Source organism: Suricata suricatta, chromosome 4, assembly GCF_006229205.1.
Source record: "Suricata suricatta isolate VVHF042 chromosome 4, meerkat_22Aug2017_6uvM2_HiC, whole genome shotgun sequence".
Taxonomy (NCBI): domain Eukaryota; kingdom Metazoa; phylum Chordata; class Mammalia; order Carnivora; family Herpestidae; genus Suricata; species Suricata suricatta.
In genome coordinates, this window is record NC_043703.1 from 134,678,786 (window position 1) to 134,696,273 (window position 17,488).

At 45.3% G+C, this 17,488-nt stretch overlaps 1 protein-coding gene across 1 annotated transcript in view; it reads right to left on the bottom strand.

The window, feature by feature from the left end:
- The window catches only part of ARHGEF33 (Rho guanine nucleotide exchange factor 33), a 73,909-nt gene that overhangs the window by 12,211 nt on the left and 44,210 nt on the right, over positions 1-17,488 (bottom strand). The window contains 7 exon segments of the mRNA XM_029937900.1: positions 2-619; positions 2,868-3,032; positions 4,036-4,184; positions 6,070-6,153; positions 7,301-7,384; positions 9,539-9,671; positions 15,016-15,145. Coding sequence (XP_029793760.1) covers positions 2-619; positions 2,868-3,032; positions 4,036-4,184; positions 6,070-6,153; positions 7,301-7,384; positions 9,539-9,671; positions 15,016-15,145 — 1,363 coding nt within the window.

A 17,488-nucleotide genomic window follows, 5' to 3' on the forward strand; every position in this document is an offset into this window, starting at 1 on the left:
GGGGGGCGGTGCGCGCGGGAACTCCTTGAGCGAGCGGCTCAGCGGCTTGGCCTTGCCGTGCGCCTGCGCCGCCGCCTCCAGCTTGTAGGCGCCGCTGCTGCCCGCCGGCGACGTGGCGCTCTTGGGCAGCGGCTGCAGCGGGTGCTCGGGCCGCTCGGCCTCCATGGCGAAGCTGACGGGCCGCAGGAAGCAGATGTCCAGGCTGGACTCGGAAGAGGCGGGCGAGCAGTTCTCGAAGAGGGCCGGGGCCTGGAACGGCTCCTCGTCGTAGGGCGCGGGCAGCGCGAAGATCTCGCCGCCGTACTCGAACTCCTCGTAGCCCGCGGGCACGAAGCCGCGGGCGTCGGGCAGGAGCTCGGCCGGGGCGCGCAGGGAGCGCTCCACGTTGCCCAGCGGCTCGGCGGGCGAGGGCTCGAAGTCCATCTCGGGGATGGCCTGCAGGGGCCCGGCCAGCGCCTTCACGTCCTGCTCGGCCGCACAGAACTGCGCCGGCGCCAGGAGGCTCTCGGGCCTCTCGTGCTTTCTGCCCTCCATCTCCCACTCGCTGGGCTTCCCGGGCTGCATGCTCTCCATCAGGCCTTGCTGTTGTTGGCTTTTCTTCACTGGGGGCATCAAGTGTCTTTAAAAAGGAAACAATACAAAAAGAGGTGTGCTTACGGTGGGTCAGTTGGGGCCTCTCAGCAAGCAGCATGAAGCCGGGAGTAACACGGGAGCCAGATAGCATCTAGGCCCCAAACTGCCAGTTCCTCTCCTCTCTGCCCTCCCGGGGGTCTACGTGTGTCACCTACCAAGCTCCACCCGCATCTCCAGCCTGGCAGTCCCCGCGAGCCCTGGCCCCCGCGTGGGAGGGTGAAAATGCTGTCTATAAAGCGGATGCCCGGAGTTTCCGTACGAGCAAGAAGGCTCTGCGCAGAGGTGGCTGGTGATCCCGGCTGCTCATCACTCCACCTTTGGACACTTAGCGACCCACCAAGTGTCCAGAGCCCCAAGGTGTGTCCTTTCCCTCCTCTCCCTCTTTCGCCCTGGCAGTATGATACAAAATAATGGAAAGAACTTTCGTTCAACTCATGGGCCTTCACACTTAAGAACAAGTATGTTTCTAGATGAAATCTATATGGTACCAACTCGACAACTGTTGTATATGTGCTGCCGAAGCGAGCACACTCAAAAACTGTTGAATTGGGATGATGGTATATGGGGTTCGCTGTACACTTTACTTTTGTGTATATTTGACGGTTAAAAAATATTCCTTGTGGCTGTAGAGCATGCTGTATAGTCATCTCAAATTTTCAGTCACAAAAACATGACCAAAATGGAAAGGCTGTCGCTCTGAATATGCCCAATTTCATGGCAGGATTTTTTGTTTAATCATGAGTAACGAATCATTTACATAGGATAGTAGGGTGTTATACACATCAGATTGGATGTGATTTGCCCATTCTGGAAGGTAACTGCCAGGCAGATGCGAGTGCAGGACTACACACTGACCCAACCTCATCTACTGGTTTATTAATTTTACCACAATAAATGCATTAGAAATACAAATGTAAATACTGAGTATAGGAGGATACTGGTGACCTTAAGGTGAAAATGAGGTCTCACGCTTTCACAGGTGAAAAGAAATGATAAGTGAAAATACCTAACTCAAAAATTGTTGAGTTTTTTACCAGCTCTTGTCCCAACACAGAGTGCAATGGCCCCATCTTTTCAGTCTGGGTATAATCTTTAGGGATTTCATTTGGGGCTCTATTTGTTGCGCTTCAAAGAAGATAGCTATATCATTATAAAAGCTGAGGTGGGTGGCGCCTGGGTGGCTAGGTCAGTTAAGCATCCGACTCGATTTCAGCTCAGGTCATGATCTCATGATTCCTGAGTTTTAGCTCCAACATGGGTTCTGCACTCATAGCACAAAGCCTGCTTGGGATTCTCTCTTCTCCCTCTCTCTGTGCCCCTGCCCTGCACACTCCTATGTGTTCTCTCTGTCTCTCCCTCTCTCAGCCAGCCCAACACAGGGCTTGAACTCACAAGCCTTGAGATCATGACCTGAGCCAAAGTCCAGTGCTCAACCGACTGAGCCACCCCAGGGCCCGTGGAATTTTGAGTTTGGGTTTCCCTTATCTTCCCAGAAATCCTGGTTTCGAAAGTAGCCAACTTGACTTTATCCTTATCCTTCAGAGATAAAGAATTCCAGATCTATAAATGGCCTAGTCCTTAATGTAAGAATCATCAAGAAGTTGGCTCAATAAGAATTCGGCTTCGTATGCTAGAGGATTGTATGCAGAGACTTTAAAAAGCTGTCAAATCCATCCACTGGCCAGAAAAGCTTTAAGAGGAGCTGTCAGAAGTGGAGAAAAGAGCTTATGAAGTCCCTTTGTGAAGAAGCTTCACGGGGAATTGGGAGGGCTAAACTACACTCTCTTTGCATCACCTCAGGCCTATTTCTCTTTTCAGAGCCTAGAGTTCCATTCACCCCTGACTGGGATTCTCTCTCTCTACTAAACCTTTCGAGAACATAAGTAGGTTCCCACCCTTCTAAAGGCCCATAAGATGCTTCCTGTCTTCTTTCGACACTCTGCCACCCAATCACCGTCCAAACCCAAAGAGACTCATGCTGCAGGTGGAGGGTGGTTATGTGTGATCAGTTGTTAGGAGCACCCTTCAGCCTCTAGGCCTGTCCCTTAACAGTAGCCTTCCTCTGGGATCCGAGTTTTGGGTCAGCTGCTTGCCTACCATACATAGGCCTGATGGGGCAAGAGGGAGGAGAGTCATGTAGATCATACTCCTCATTCAGGCTGTCCTGCTACCCCGCACGGACCACTGGGCACCCAGGAGTGCCAAGTAACATTTCCATAGCAACAGGTGCTTACGTGACAGCAGGGCCGGAGCTGGGCGCAGAAGGGTAGGGTTGCAGCATCTCTTCTGAGTGGATCCCACTGTCTCGGACAGCCTCAGGACCTGCAGTGGGGGAAGCCTCCTGTACAGTGTTTGCACACTGGGAGGCCAGGCCTTTGTACAGCTTCGCCATGGATGACCTATGAGGATAGAAGTAATAATTTTCAGGGTGTATGGTGGGAAGTTGGCTCGAAACTCACAGGTTATGACCAGAAAGATAAGGAGACAACATTCCTTAGATGAAGTTCATCTTCATCTAAGTTCTCTCTCTCTCCCCGGCCCTCTACAACAAGGTTGTTTACCTAACAGTGTAAGCTAAATGCTGGGCAAGAATCAGAGTGCTGATTAGTTGCCTGAATTAAGTTCGGGGGAAAGGGGTGGGACAGGAAGATACCCTCCATAAGAGGAGCCCTGGCCCAGGAGACAGCATCTTTTTCGGGTCTCAGACACCCACAGCAGTGATTCTGGTCTCCTCATTGGTTGGAATGAGGTTGAAGGAAATCCAGGTCATTAGAAAGTTCTGCTATAGGTTGCTTCTGTTCCCTCGGAAGCCCAGATATCAGCCCTTTTTGTTTCTTTTTAAAAGCATTAAATTTGTTGAACTACCACCTGTCCCTTATTTGTCTTCCTTGTATCCAAAAACACTTACCACTATCTAACTTATTTATTAACTTGCTGTCCAGCCCTAGAAAATAAGTTCCACGTGGCAAAGACTTTTGCCTGTTTTGTTCATTGCAGTATATTCAGTACACAGAGCAGCACCTGTTGCCCCATAAGTGCTCAGTAAATATTTCTTGAATTAATGAAAGAAACCACATTCTGGTCTTTAAACTGCATTTTTTAATCCGGCAAGCTTAGGGAACCAAGAATTTTCAAGATGGTTAGTAACAGGAGACAAGGGGGTCTGCGCAGGGATTAGAGTAAAACTGTTTACTTTTCTAAAGTAATTTCCACCAGGTAATAGGGACCTCCCTCCCTGCAGCCAGCCTGCCCCCCTCATTCCCCACCTCTTCTACTGCCTGTCACTGCATTTCAGCCACTTCACATACAGTGTGGCTCCTTGAGACAGGTACCCACATAGTCTGTATTCTTGTTCTTAGAAACCTTTGATCAGCCCTCTGAGCGACACCATCAGACACTTACTTCTTGAGCTTTTTCCGTTTCTGAATAAGCAAATCCTCATTGCATTGAAACAGCAGGGTGTAATGCGAGATAAACACTCGAAGGCGCTGAACACACACCAGAAGTAGGTAGTAGTCAGGGTGTTCCTGCTCCGTGAACTTCAGGACGTTCTGCATGGAGGGAAAAAAGGAAGCAGCATTGCATCATTAGAATGAAACGTTTCGTCTCCTGTGCACTTTGCCTCCATTTGTTGTGAGCATTTGGTAGCCATTTGTTTAACGCATTTGTTAGCGTTTATAACACCAGGACACGTGGCCAACCTAATTGGCTGAAAGGTTAATCTTAATGTAATTAAGCTGAAAGGTTAAAACTGATGTTCTCTTTGGCCATCACACCAAGGGAGAACCATAGTCATCATTGCTCCTAGTTTCGTTGGATGGTAACGTAGGGTAATTCCATCTGAAAAATCTGAAGGATCTACTCATTAGATTTTTGCGGTAATGGAGTCATTCTAACAATTACTGTCTAGACGCAATGCCTTATAAGCCAAATGAGTCAGACTAATGCGAGAATGTCAGGCGTCAAGGGCAGGGTGTTTATGATCAAGCGTGGTCTGGTGGTCCCTGTCCTACTGCCTACTGTGTTGTAGTGGGACACACATGTTAGCTGGATCTGGAAAGCGAACATGTATTGAGTCTTCCTATTGCCAAGAACTAATCCCTTTACATATTTATGTTCTCATTTAATGTTGACCACAGATAGATTAGATAGGTGCAGTTACTATCTCCATTTAACAAATAAGGAAATCAAGGCACAGTGAAGTTAAGTAATCTTCATTAGGTCACACATCTAACAAGTAGCAGAGCCAAAATTTGAACTCGTCAGACAGTAGAATCAGAGCTCTTATTTACCACACTGCTCGCAAGATCTGGGTTTGAGTCCTAGATTTTTTTCATCTATAATATGTGTTACTTAATTTCTTTGGCTCTCCATTTCCTTATCTAAGCAATGGTTAATGATGCCTATTTCATGGGATTATTGAAAACATTAAAAAGGATAATTTATTGTGAGAATGATTTTTTTTTAATTTTTTACTGTTTATTATTGACAGACAGACAGAGACAGAGCATGAGCATGGGAGGGGCAGAGAGAAAGAGACACAGAATACAAAGCAGGCTCCAGGCTCTGAACTGTCAGCACTGAGCCCGACGCAGGGCTCCAACTCACAAACCACAAGATCATGACCTGAGCTGAAGTCGGATGCGCAACCAACTGAGCCACCCATACGCCCCTGTGAGAAGATTTTAAAATCTAAAGCCACATATAATTGGAAGTCTTTTTAATGTTGGTACTGGGCTACATCTACCTGAGATAAATCCCAAGCATTTCTAAGATGCTTTCAACTGAATTACTTAGGAAAAGCAGTCAGCAATTAAACCACAACAGGTGGATGTTAGAAATAAGAGGGGCTGGTAGGGATGCTGGTGAGCCTTTCTCTCAACTCTCCTTCCTCCAAGGTGCTGCAAGCCCTGTGGGAAAATGATCTGCAGAAGTCAGCTCATCAACTTCATGCTTTTTCTGCGCCATAAGAATAAGCAATATAGGCAGACCCTCGGACTCAAGCCAAAAGCAAGTAGTCAGGATAGCAGTTAAGTGGACAGGTTACACAGATACTTCTTAGATGCCAGGGATGGGGTAGGGGTTTATAGGTACATTAAGATGGCTGTAGAACAAGGTGGGGGGAGGGGACTGAATAGGTACTCAGAGTCTGCCAGGAGCTGCTGTAGAAAGATCCTGGATCAGCAGAGGTGACAATTGCTAGTAAATGAAGATAGAACTTCAACGGCAGACATCATGAGCCAAAAATTTTTAGACACTGAGATTTCAGTTCATACCACCAGGTAGGAATCGGGCGATCATAGCAATCTAAATCATTCAATTACTCCTTAGAATACCAATGATTCCTCCTTGACCCTTGATGGTGTTTCTCATTTGGATGCCAAAAATAATAGTTCAGCTTGAAAATCATTTTGGTGGCTTCCCAGCCACGCCTACCTGCAGATGTATCAGGTATTCAGGGATGCGCTGGACTATGTGAAAAAACAGTGTGTAGATGTCAGACTTAATCTCTTCATCACCCTGAATGAAAGAAAGGAAGAGTCACTCTTCAGTGTCCCTCCAGCTCTGGCTGTAGAACCCCAAAGTCAGTCCTACCAGAGTAGGGAGTTTTTTATTCCCAGAGCATTTTTCTTCTCTGAAGTGTCATGGTCCTTCATTGAATAGGCCACTTGTTCAGAGACATGCCCAAGGAGACAATTCTGTAGCAGGGAGCATATCATATAATTCTTTTAAATCCACCCGATTTTCCAAACAACTCTCTCCTTCCCCACCACTCTTGTTAGCACAGTGCTGGACAGAAGTAGGCACTCAATAAATTATATTTGAATTGAATGAATGCATTCAGGTTCTCCTGCAAATAGTCATCAGAGTGGCTCAATAATAGGCACTAGGGTGGACTGGAGCCTCATGAGGGTGGAGACAGCGTTTAACTAGAAACCGGTCAGCCGGGCCGGCAGAGCAAATATGTTGGGCTCTCTCCATGTCCCTTTCTTTACCCCGCTTTCCCCTCCTTCTTCTTTGCTTCCCTTCCTTTCCTTTTCTCAAATATTTGCTGAGTGCTAACCTGTGGTAGGTATTATACTTAATAGGGTTGAGAGTAGTGGAGGTGGGGAGTTGAATTAGACCGTTAATAAGAAAGAGACCCTCACCTCTTGTGAAACTTGATTAACTCTTAACTTTAGGCTTCTGATAGAGTTTCTTCCTATTGACCTAAAATAACTAGAATTGTTAGACATTTATGTTTATTGAGCACCTAATATAGCACTGCAGGAGCAATACTTAAAGCTACATGATTAGAACCACTTTACGATCTTATAAACTGACACATGATGATTTGAATTTAATATTCAGATTCAAATGGCACCTCAAAAAAAAAAAAAAACCAAGCTGTGGCCTGAGGCTCTCTGCTTATAACACTTGTTTACTTTGTGTAAACTTCCAATGGAAGAGAACAGACCGTCAGTGAGGCTGGGCTCGAACCAAAGCACTGGCACTCATCCTTGAGTGGACTCCTTTAAGTCCAGGTAGGATGTCAGTGGCTCTGTTTGAGCCATTCCTAAGACTAGAAGCAAGCTGAATGCATGTGTTGTGTTCCCCTAGGTGAATGAGCAACTTCCTATACATACAACTGTAACCAAAGGGCAGCGCGCACCCAGGGCCACCTTACCTCCTTCAGAACAACAACATGAACCAAAGAGATGCATTCAGGCAGGTCCCTCAGGTAGGCAACATAATAATCCAAGAAATTATTCTTAAAAACAAACACAAAAATGCATGGTAAGAATCTGGAAACAGGAATGTTAACAGCTGATATTTTTACAGTCCTGTATTTCAGAAGGGAGTACTTTGCAGGCATTTTCTTGATCATTTACTTAATGTGTTCGTTAATTTGTTTTTTGGGGGTTTTTTATTCATTTTTTAAAAACTTTTAAAATGTTTTTAAATTTATTTTTCAGAGAGAGACAGTGTGAGAAGGGGAGGGTGAGAGAGAGATGGAGATACAGAATCTGAGGACAGGCTCCAGGCTCTGAGCTAGCTGTCACCACAGAGCCCGACGTGGGGCTCGAACCCACAAACTGTGAGATCATGTCCTGAGCCGAAGTCAGATGCTTAACTGACCGAGCCACCCAGGTGCCCCTTTTTATTCATTTTTTAAAATCTTTTTTGTTTTAAGATAAATATCCCTATGGACTTGAGAACCAAAACCCAATAGTCCTGTTTTAATAAGAGAAAGTGAAAAAACAACATAGCAGAGAGGGGTCATGTAAGTTGAAAAAGTATTTTTTTAATGTTTATGTATTTATTTGGGGGGGGAAGGGCAGAGAGAGAGGGAGAATCCTAAGCAGGCTCCACACTGTCAGCACAGAGCCTGACACAGGACTCAATCCCACAGAACTGTAAGAGCGTGACCTGAGCTGAAATCGAGTCGGACAATTAACCGAGTCACCTAGGCGCCTCCCCCAAAAAAGTATTTTTAAATTGTTAAATGATTAAAATGCATATTTTCTTTCTAAGTTACTTTTAATTTCAATTATCTACATCCAGTGAGGAACTTTGTCCAACATACTTCCCGGTGTCCAGACCAGTGATTCTCTTTTTTTATATATGTATATATATATATATATAGTTTATTTTTGAGACAGAGAGAGACAGAACATGAGTGGAGGAGAGTCGGAGAGAGAGAGGGAGACACAGAATACAAAGCAGGCTCCAGGCTCTGAGCTAGCTGTCAGCATAGAGCCCGATGCGGGGCTCAAACCCACGAACCGTGAGATCATGACCTGAGCCGAAGTTGGACACCCAACTGAGCCACCCAGCCTCTCCTAGACCAGTGATTCTCAACTTTTACCACCATTGTGTATTTCCACCAATTGTTTATTCTCCCATGCACTATGTTTTCAAAGAAACAATTTCCAGCTTCCAAAAGTTATATTCCCATGGATGTAACAACTGTCAGCCCAAGAAAGCACACTGTCACAAGTAAAAGTGACAGCAGAGGGCTTGCATTACATACATACAAGCGACTAATTTATAAACTCTGTGTTATTACCCACAGTTGAGAATCACTGATAGACAGAATTTGATGGCAGGTATAGCTTGCAGACCAGTTTTAATGAGCCCACCCAATATTTTTTAAATAAGAAATTTTCACACAAAATTCTGGATTTCCATCATCTCTTAAAATATCAGAAGATCTGGCAACTGTAGTCCCTCCCTCCTGAATAATAATTGGATAACATTCCTTGTAGAAAAGCATATGCGCTCCGCGTGAGCCCAGCTCCCAACAGTCCGTATGGTATGACATGCTACTCATTGCCACTCATTTATATCACTATCTGGCCCTGTAGGCATTTGAGTCTGCAACCTCTGGCCTGGGTTATATTTTCTTTGTAGAACATTACAGAGATTTCAGAACTCAGTGCCCTTTTCTCCAGAGAAATGAAAATTAAAAAACATTCAAGACAAATCACTGCCTTTCACATTTTTAAATATCTCTAAGGAATGAAATTAGGTGTGAAATACAAGCATGTACACAAACCCTCCAATATTAATTTTGGATGGATGGGTATGTAGGTGCATATTTATATTTATATGCAAATACACACATTTACATGCATACTCAACAGGCCCTTCTACACAGTACAGTGGAAAGCGATGGACTGAAGTTAGGAGACATGGGTCACAGATCCACGGCCGCCTAGCTAGCCGAGTGATTTCAGCAAAGCCTTTTAGTGTCTCTGAACTGTATTTCATTATCCGTAGAGTGAGGAGGTTAGACTAGATCTCAGCAGATTTCCTATCTCTGAGAAATCACGGGTTTGAGGTTCTCCGTTCAGAGAAACAGACCAGGGAGACACAGATGCATGTAACTCAAGTTTATGTGGGATGTTGTTTTACAACTTACCTCATCATTTGTTAATTTAAGGAATAAATCTCCAAGGACTCCTTGGCGTGGCCACTTCAGGACCCTTTCCTGCAGAGCATGAAGCAAATCGAGGTGCTGCTGGACAAGGTACCGTAAAGAACCAGGGAAGAGGCTTGAAATAGAATAAAGACAGGATCACACAAACCAGGTGTAGAGAAGAAAAGTGTCTATGAGAACAGATGCAGGAGGTCCCATTTGCCCAGTCATTCAAAATATTCTGAGTCACAGCTCTGCGTTCAGAATTTTTTTTTAAAGTTTGCCATTGTGCACCTGACAGGAAATCCTCAAGATGTAAAAAGACCCATTACCAATGGTGCCTACACAAATGTATATTGCACTAATAAAGAGCATATCACTTAAATGGCCTTGTCTTAAGCTTATTTTTTTTAGTAATCTCTACACCCAACAAGGGGCTCAACCTCACAAAACCCTGAGATCAAGAGTCACGTGCTCTTCCAACAGAGCCCTCCAGGCGCCCCTTGAATGGCCTTTTTAAAGCCAAACCATCACTTTCTCATTTATGTGATAACAGAAATCTTTTTTCAAAATTTTAAAGCTTTTTCAAAATTTTAAAGCTTTTTCCACTTGATGTGCAAAATAGTCTATTCTAATTAGTGTTGTAGACCACAGCACTAATCGGCACTTGGTCATTCTTAGCTACTGGGTCAGAGACTCTGATTTAGGGAGGAAGGGATACGTGTTTCAAGCTGCCAACTGAAAACTCAGGGGACAGGCATATGAAAGTGTTCCTTTCTCTTCCCTTCATTTCCCAGGAGGAATACTGGGCCAGGACAGAGCCTTACTGGGGAGGCTGTGGACTAGGCCTGGCCTGCTACTCCCGGGCGTTTCCCAGAGCCCCTTCCTACTCTCACGGACGCTCCCCCCCTCCCTCAGTGTGCTCGTTTTTTTGGGGTCTGTTTTTGTTTTGGGGTTGTTTTGTTTTGTTGTTGTTTTCAGAGGCAATGAAGGGAGGAAGAGAAGTGTCGGAGAAGGGCCCAGCGGAGAGGAGAGAGAGAAAGAAGCATGGGAGGAAGAAAGGGGTGGTTGGAGAAGGGTGGGCCGGGCAGAGGCCTATAGGAATGAGCATGGGAGCTGCCAGGAAGCAGAGCCTTGCTGGGCTTCCTACAGCAGGGATCTGAGCTCTAGCTGGGTGACTTATGGGAACGGAAGGTAGGTTCCCTGGTGCTTTGAAGACCACATGTCTATAACAAAGATGAACGTGCCGGCCTGCTTGTCACCGAGAGCTGAACTGACGCAGATATTTCTCCGGGGTCCAGTGAGAGTAAATTAGTGGACAGTTGGTGTGCTTTGTCAACCCTGAACAAGCAGACCGTTGTTGAGATCAGTGGGAAGACCATCAGTTTGGTAAGAGGTCTTTCAACCCATCTCCAAGGAAAGGAAAGACTCAGAGAAGACACACAGATGATGGGGAGGGTACCCAGGCCCCTGTGAAAAGATACAAAGACTCCTTCATTCCTGCCTTTCCCCCTCCACCTCCCGTGCTCTCTGCACACGCGAAGCCAGCTGGCCTGCATTTCCTGAGCTCTTACGGCTGGCACAGTGGGCTCAGGAGGGCTAAGTGATCCCTGTCTGGACCAGAGGGAGTTTGGAGGGGTGGCTGGGAGACACACCGACTGGGAGGAAGCCATCACGCTGCTGGAGGGAAGCACAACTGATTGAAACAAACAAGCAAAATGCTGCCCCAGCCCAAGGTCTAGCTGTGAAAGACTGCTCCGCCCCCCGCAAGGCTACCATGGCTTCCGGTGATGTTTCTGGTGCGTTTTGTGACTCAGAAATCTGCTAAAGCCCCACTCCATGGTGAGATCTGACTTGGAGGTGGGGTGTCCATATAGGTTATGTAATATCTCTTAGATGACCTCTTTTCTTTTTTTCTTTCATTACTGCTCTCCTGGCCTTGCCTGCCCTCACCTGGGCTCACCTTCTTTCTCTTTCTTTTGAGGCAGCTGCCTTCGGCTATGGTGACCAGTGTACTGGCAGAGCAGGAGAGCTGGTAACTTGGCTGGAGTCCCAGTACCTCCTGGACTGTCCACTGGGGTAACAGGTTTCAGGGTGAGGGGTGAGGGTCAGAAAAGGCTAAGTCTCCCACCAAGTATTATGGAAACACAGAAGTTACAGGAAAAGCAATGATCTGTGGTAGGTTCTGCACCAAATATTGGCGGGGGGGGGGGGGGAGAAATGTTCTATTTAATAAGGATATTATTTGAAATTGGAGAGGAGTGTGGACGAAGTGAGCCAGGAGATGGAGAACAGAGAGAGAAAGAAGGCAAGCAGTATAGACACACACACACACACACACACACACACTCACAACCTATTTCACTGTTTTTCCTAGAGCCAGACCTGACTCCCAGAAGGAACTTTCTTATGAAGATGAAAGTGTTAAATGCTCAACTTCTTATCTGTTTCTTTCCAGGAGTGAAGTCATGGCAACATGAGTTGTTTATTCTTTTTTAAAACCTTCAAAGTTATTTCAGCTCCCACACTATGGTACTTAAAAACAAGGGAACTATACTAAAAGCAATGAAATGAAACCCAGTTATAGTTTCAAAGTAATGACTTAGCTCTTGCCGGTCCAATTTTAGGCCAAAATAACTCACGAGATTCACTCAGCATCAGGGATGTGACCAAATTTGAGCGGCGTGGATAATGAAACGTCCGCCACCTGGTGGTGATCCGAGGACACTGAGGTCTTGGTGGATGTGGTGCCGAGTTTAGCTTACAAGGCTAACTGGCAATCAGGTCAAGCTGACTTTGCCCCTCCCTGCAAGTATTCAGACGGACGGGACTCTTCCATCCTGAGCTCATAACCCTATCTAGGTGAATCAGACCAGGAAAAGCCAAGAACTCCAACTTCCGCGATCCTCCAACAAATGAACAACAGCCCACAAGTTAAACTCCGACCTCAGCTGGCTGCTTGTGCCCCTGCAGTTTCCAGCCGAGGGCAGGACTGGCTTGGCACAGGCTGCGGGGGCTCTCGAAAGCTTTATTTTCTTTTTCCTAGGGAAATCCTAAAGTGGTATCTTATAGGCTTGAGAAGCCGAGGCAACCTCAGTTTTGAGTGTCAGGTTATAGTTTCCGTGGGTTTTATTTTCACCCCCAGGTTACTTTTCAGCAGGGGCAGAAAGTGCTGAAGGCTTACAATGCCTGATGGGAAAGACAGGAAATGTTACTAACGTATTCTCATCTTTGCATGGGGGCAAATGCCAGTTGAGAAAAGGAATGATCCCATTCTGCTATGTTTTTCATTCAGCCGGTCTATTTAAAGCACACTTGGAAGCTTCAGAAAGGCTTAGAAAAAAGAAGAAACGTAGTGAGTGAAGGAGGATCAGGAAAATCTCACCCGAGGGTGGGAAAGTGGCAACACTGCAAAGCTCAGAATTAGAATCTCTGTATGAGTGAGACTGAGAGTATGGACTGACAGCTTTTCTCATCTCCATCTATGAAAAGGAAAAAGAGGGTTAACTTGGTAAATAACTAACATGAATAGCATCATCATGGATATCAGGAATAACTGATACCTAACTTTCATGGATAATAGTTTTAATTTTTTTTTAATCTCAGGATCTGGGGGCAATTAGTCCTTCCTTCGTGGGAAGAGCATGGGAGAGGTCATGGGAGAGCATCTTAGACAAGCAGGAAGTGACGGCAGGTCCAAGAGAGCTTCCGTGAGCCAAGAGCACTTCTAGCAGCCCTACCCGCCAAATCAGTGGAGATCCAAAGTGAGAACCTATGGACTGTTAGGAGGGAAGCCTAAGCTGTGAAATAGGAGGAGACAAAGTCTACTTCTGGCTTAGAAACTTGACATATTGCCTGTCAGTCAGGTGATGTCTTTGAAACTACCAGGTCCTTAGAGAAGTGGCATCATGTGGAAAGATCACAAGGACAGGGCCACACAAGCCTGGCTTTCAATTCAGGCACTCATTGGCTGTGTGGCTTTAAACCCCTCTGGCCTTAGTCTCTTCATCTATAGGATAGAGTTCATGGGGTTCTTGTGAAGATTTCATGAAGTAATAAATGAATTAATTACTGTGTTCCAGAATGAACAATTCTCTCTCCAGATTCCATCCCCAAATTTTCAGAGACAAGGAAGAGAAGCTGCTGGCTTAGAATCTCAGATGTGGAAGCCAAACTGCACCCAGAGCTAGACTTGCCTTTATGTTTGATTCATCTGTAAACCTTGCAGGTCTCCCGAAGCAGCAAGATAGCTGGAGACCATAGAGACACCTCTGAGGGATGAGGGGCAATGTGGGGGGAGGGACCATCAGATTGGAGTCTCTCGCTGGGGAGTCAAGGGGCCCGATGGGGAAGGAATGACCAGCGGGAATCTCGGTGGCCACTGAGAGCATCCAGAACCTCTAGTGGTCACAGCTTTCCCCAAGGCATACCACCCCTCCTGTCCCCGGTTCTCCATGCTTTGTTTGCCTCGGTTTTGCAGTAAAATAACTCTTGAAAACAGTCAAGCCACGTTGGAATTTGTCGGGGAGTATTCCCTCACCTCAGCCATTTAGGTAGAGAAGCTTTGTGCTCTGGTGACGAGGTACCTTGTCGGCAGCCACAAAGCCAAGTAAAGTGAGGGGATGGGAAAGAGCAGGAAAATACCCTAAGGGGCTTCCCTAGATAGAATCACGATTTATGAACCACTAGTGTCTAGTACCTGATAGAATAGTTAAAACCAACAATGCCACATATATCTGCAATGGCCCATAATCCAGACTTTCCAAGCTTTTGGATTGGCCTGTCCTCAACTAACCCAACCCATCTTAGTCCTTTCCCACATTAGTCCTTTCCATCAGATCAGAGTGTCCTCCTTCCTGCTTTTCTCAGTGGAGAGGAGGCAGAGAAAATAGAAAGATTAGGAACAGATACCAATCAAAAAAGTGTTGCCATCTTGGGGCCAGCATGCTCCAGACTCTGGAAGCACCGCCGCACACCACACACACACACACACACACACACACACACACACACACACCCCGCATCTGTGCCCCATCCGGTGCTATGGGACACCCAAACAAATGAGAAGATCCAAGTCCAGAGTTAACCAGCCCGGTGCCATTTATCTGATGGCCACTTCGTGCTGCAGACCTCCTGGCTCCATTTCCTCACACAGCCCCCTCCACCCCCGTGAGACCCGTGTCCCGGTGAGAACACGCAGATGGTGACAGAGAGCAACGGCTCCCTCACTGTAGCATTTATTTTCCCTTTAGGTTCTTTACAGACATTCCAGGGATACGGAAGGCCACTGAGACTACACTCTGTTTCTTATCTAAATTTGAGACTTGCCGGGGGTTACTTGTTGTCACTGCCTTCACTCTTTCCAAAGACTATTCCTGGAACTCTTCCCAGGTCCCAGAATTCCCCAAGTGCAAACAATAAACAACTTACCTTAAATCTTAAGCAATCTGAAAAAGGAAAGGCAATGAACACATGGATACCTTCTCTCTTTGGAATTCCTCTTTCCATCTGACCCTTGGAATGTTGCCTTGATCTTCAGGATCAGAGAGATGTTGATGACGTATTTTCTTTCCGATTCAAGCAGTTCTAGAGCCACGGTCTGTCTTTTAGCTTCAAAAATAAATCAAAAATGGAATTTTTGTCAACCCCTTCTTTCCAAAACTCTATTAAATCATAGAAAGCAATAAAAAGACGTTGAACCCAATAAAAAAAAAAAAAAGACATCAGCCAGTTTTTAGAAGATGGAAAACAGAATGGAAGCATGGTAATTAATTCAGCAGAGTGAGGACACAAAACCTTGGTGTTCTCATCCGCAGATGGAAAATCTGCTAAGAAGCAGAAAGGCTCAAGAAGTAGAGGCCCCAGATGCCACAGAAAGTGCAATTTAGGAGCAGTGATGAAAACAGGAGACATAGCCGGCACAAAGTGCAATTGAACTTCCAGGCCCCTCTTCCCATGCCAGATGGCTTCCTCATTTATATCCCCACGGGAAAACGGGGAAAAATTAAAGTAGAGGCATCCTTATCTCTGGGGTCCGACATCAGACAGTAGAGGGAAGAGTTGAGATGCCAAAAGGAAAACAAGCGGACTCAGAGAATGGGGAGACTTCCCTCAGCACTTCCCCTGGAGGTCTTCCTACAATGCCAGCAGCCAGACTCCCACTCTTGAGGCAGAAGACTGGAGGACCCATCACTGAAGAAACGGGACTATCCAAGGAATAAAGACCTACAGACATGGACATAAGGAGGTCACCTCTCAAACAGTTAGTTTGCTACCTGATTAGCCTACAGGGAAGCCCATTTCCTGATAAGCTTGGCCGATAGAGAGGTTTGCAGTCTCTCTTTATTTAGGGATGTATATATGTATATATATATATATAATTTGAATCAACCTTATACCATAACAGAAAGAGGAGGAATAGGTATGTACCGATTTTGAATAAATAGAGACAATGCAGGAGATGGAATGTACAGCATGGTGACTAGGTTTAATAATACCATATTGCGTAATTGAAAGATGCTAAAACAGTAGACCTAAGAGTTCTCCTCACAAGAAAAACTTTGTAGCTATGTATGGTGACAACGTAAACCAGATTTATTGTGGTGATCATTTCACTTTATATACAAATATCAAATCGTTATGTTGTACATCTAAAATGAATATAATGTTGCATGTCAATTATGCCTTAATAAAAAGAAAGAGACAAGGCAGAAACAAAACTTTTTAAAAATCCTACAGTTAATATCCTCAAAGAGATATGAGAAAAACGTTCTAGTCACTTAATAGTTAGATGATGCTAGGGGCACCTGGGTGGCTCAGTCAGTTAGGCAACTGACTTTGGCTCAGGTCATGATCTCGAGGTCTGTGGGTTCAAGCCCTGCATCAGGCTCTGTGCTGACAGTTCAGAGCCTGTAGCCTGCTTCAGATTCTGTGTCTCCCTGTCTCTGCCGCTCCCCTGCTTGCACTCTGTCTCTCTCAAAAATAATTAAACATTAGAAAAAAAAGGTTTTTTAAATAATTATATGATGCTATTTTTTTTTAAGAAAAAATAACATTCTAAAGAAGAAGGAGAAGGAGAAAGAGAAGAAGGAATTTTTGGCATTTTTTCAAAGATGTAAGAGGGGAAGATAAAGTCAAGGAGGTCTCCTGCCTTCTTCCCCAATCCTCCCCATAAACAAGAAAGAGATATGTTGAAGAAAAATAGACTAGAAAAAGATGGTAGTGGGAAAAAAATCAACTCATGATGCCCAACATCAAATTAGTGGAAGTTTCAAAGAAAGGAAATCGATGAGAGGATATTATCAAATTAATAAGGGGGGGGGCACCAGGACATGCATTTCTAGAGGAAAGAGCCCATTGTGCTCAGCATAAGTAATGAAAAAGGCTTTCACACCACTGTGACACTTCAGCACACCAGAAGTAAAGAGAAGACCCTAAAAATTACCAAAGAGAATAATATATCTTTGGGGCGCCTGTGTAACTCAGTCAGTCAAGCGTCTGACTTCAGCTCAGGTCATGATCTTGCAGTTTGTGAGTTCAGGCCCTGCATCAGGCTCTGTGCTGACAGCTCAGAGTCTGGAACCTCCTTCAGATTCTGTGTCCCCCTCTCTCTGCCTCTGCCATGCTCATGCTCTGTCCCTCTCTGTCTCTCAATAATAAATTTTTTAAATGTTAAAAAAAAAAGTTACCAGAGAGAAAAATCAAGTTTCACACAAAGGACTGAGGATCAGAATGGTACTGGGCTTTCCAACAGTAATATTAGAAATTAGAGGACAATGGTACAGTTGCTTCAAAATGATGAGGTATATCCACCTAAATTATCAACAAAGTATGTGGAAGTTACTGGACAATAGGTTCCAACAAAGGAGAAGGAAACCAAGAAACCAAGAAGGACACACAAACAGGAATCTAACATGGATCTATGAGGGAATTCCTAGGAAGAGTGGGGAGTCC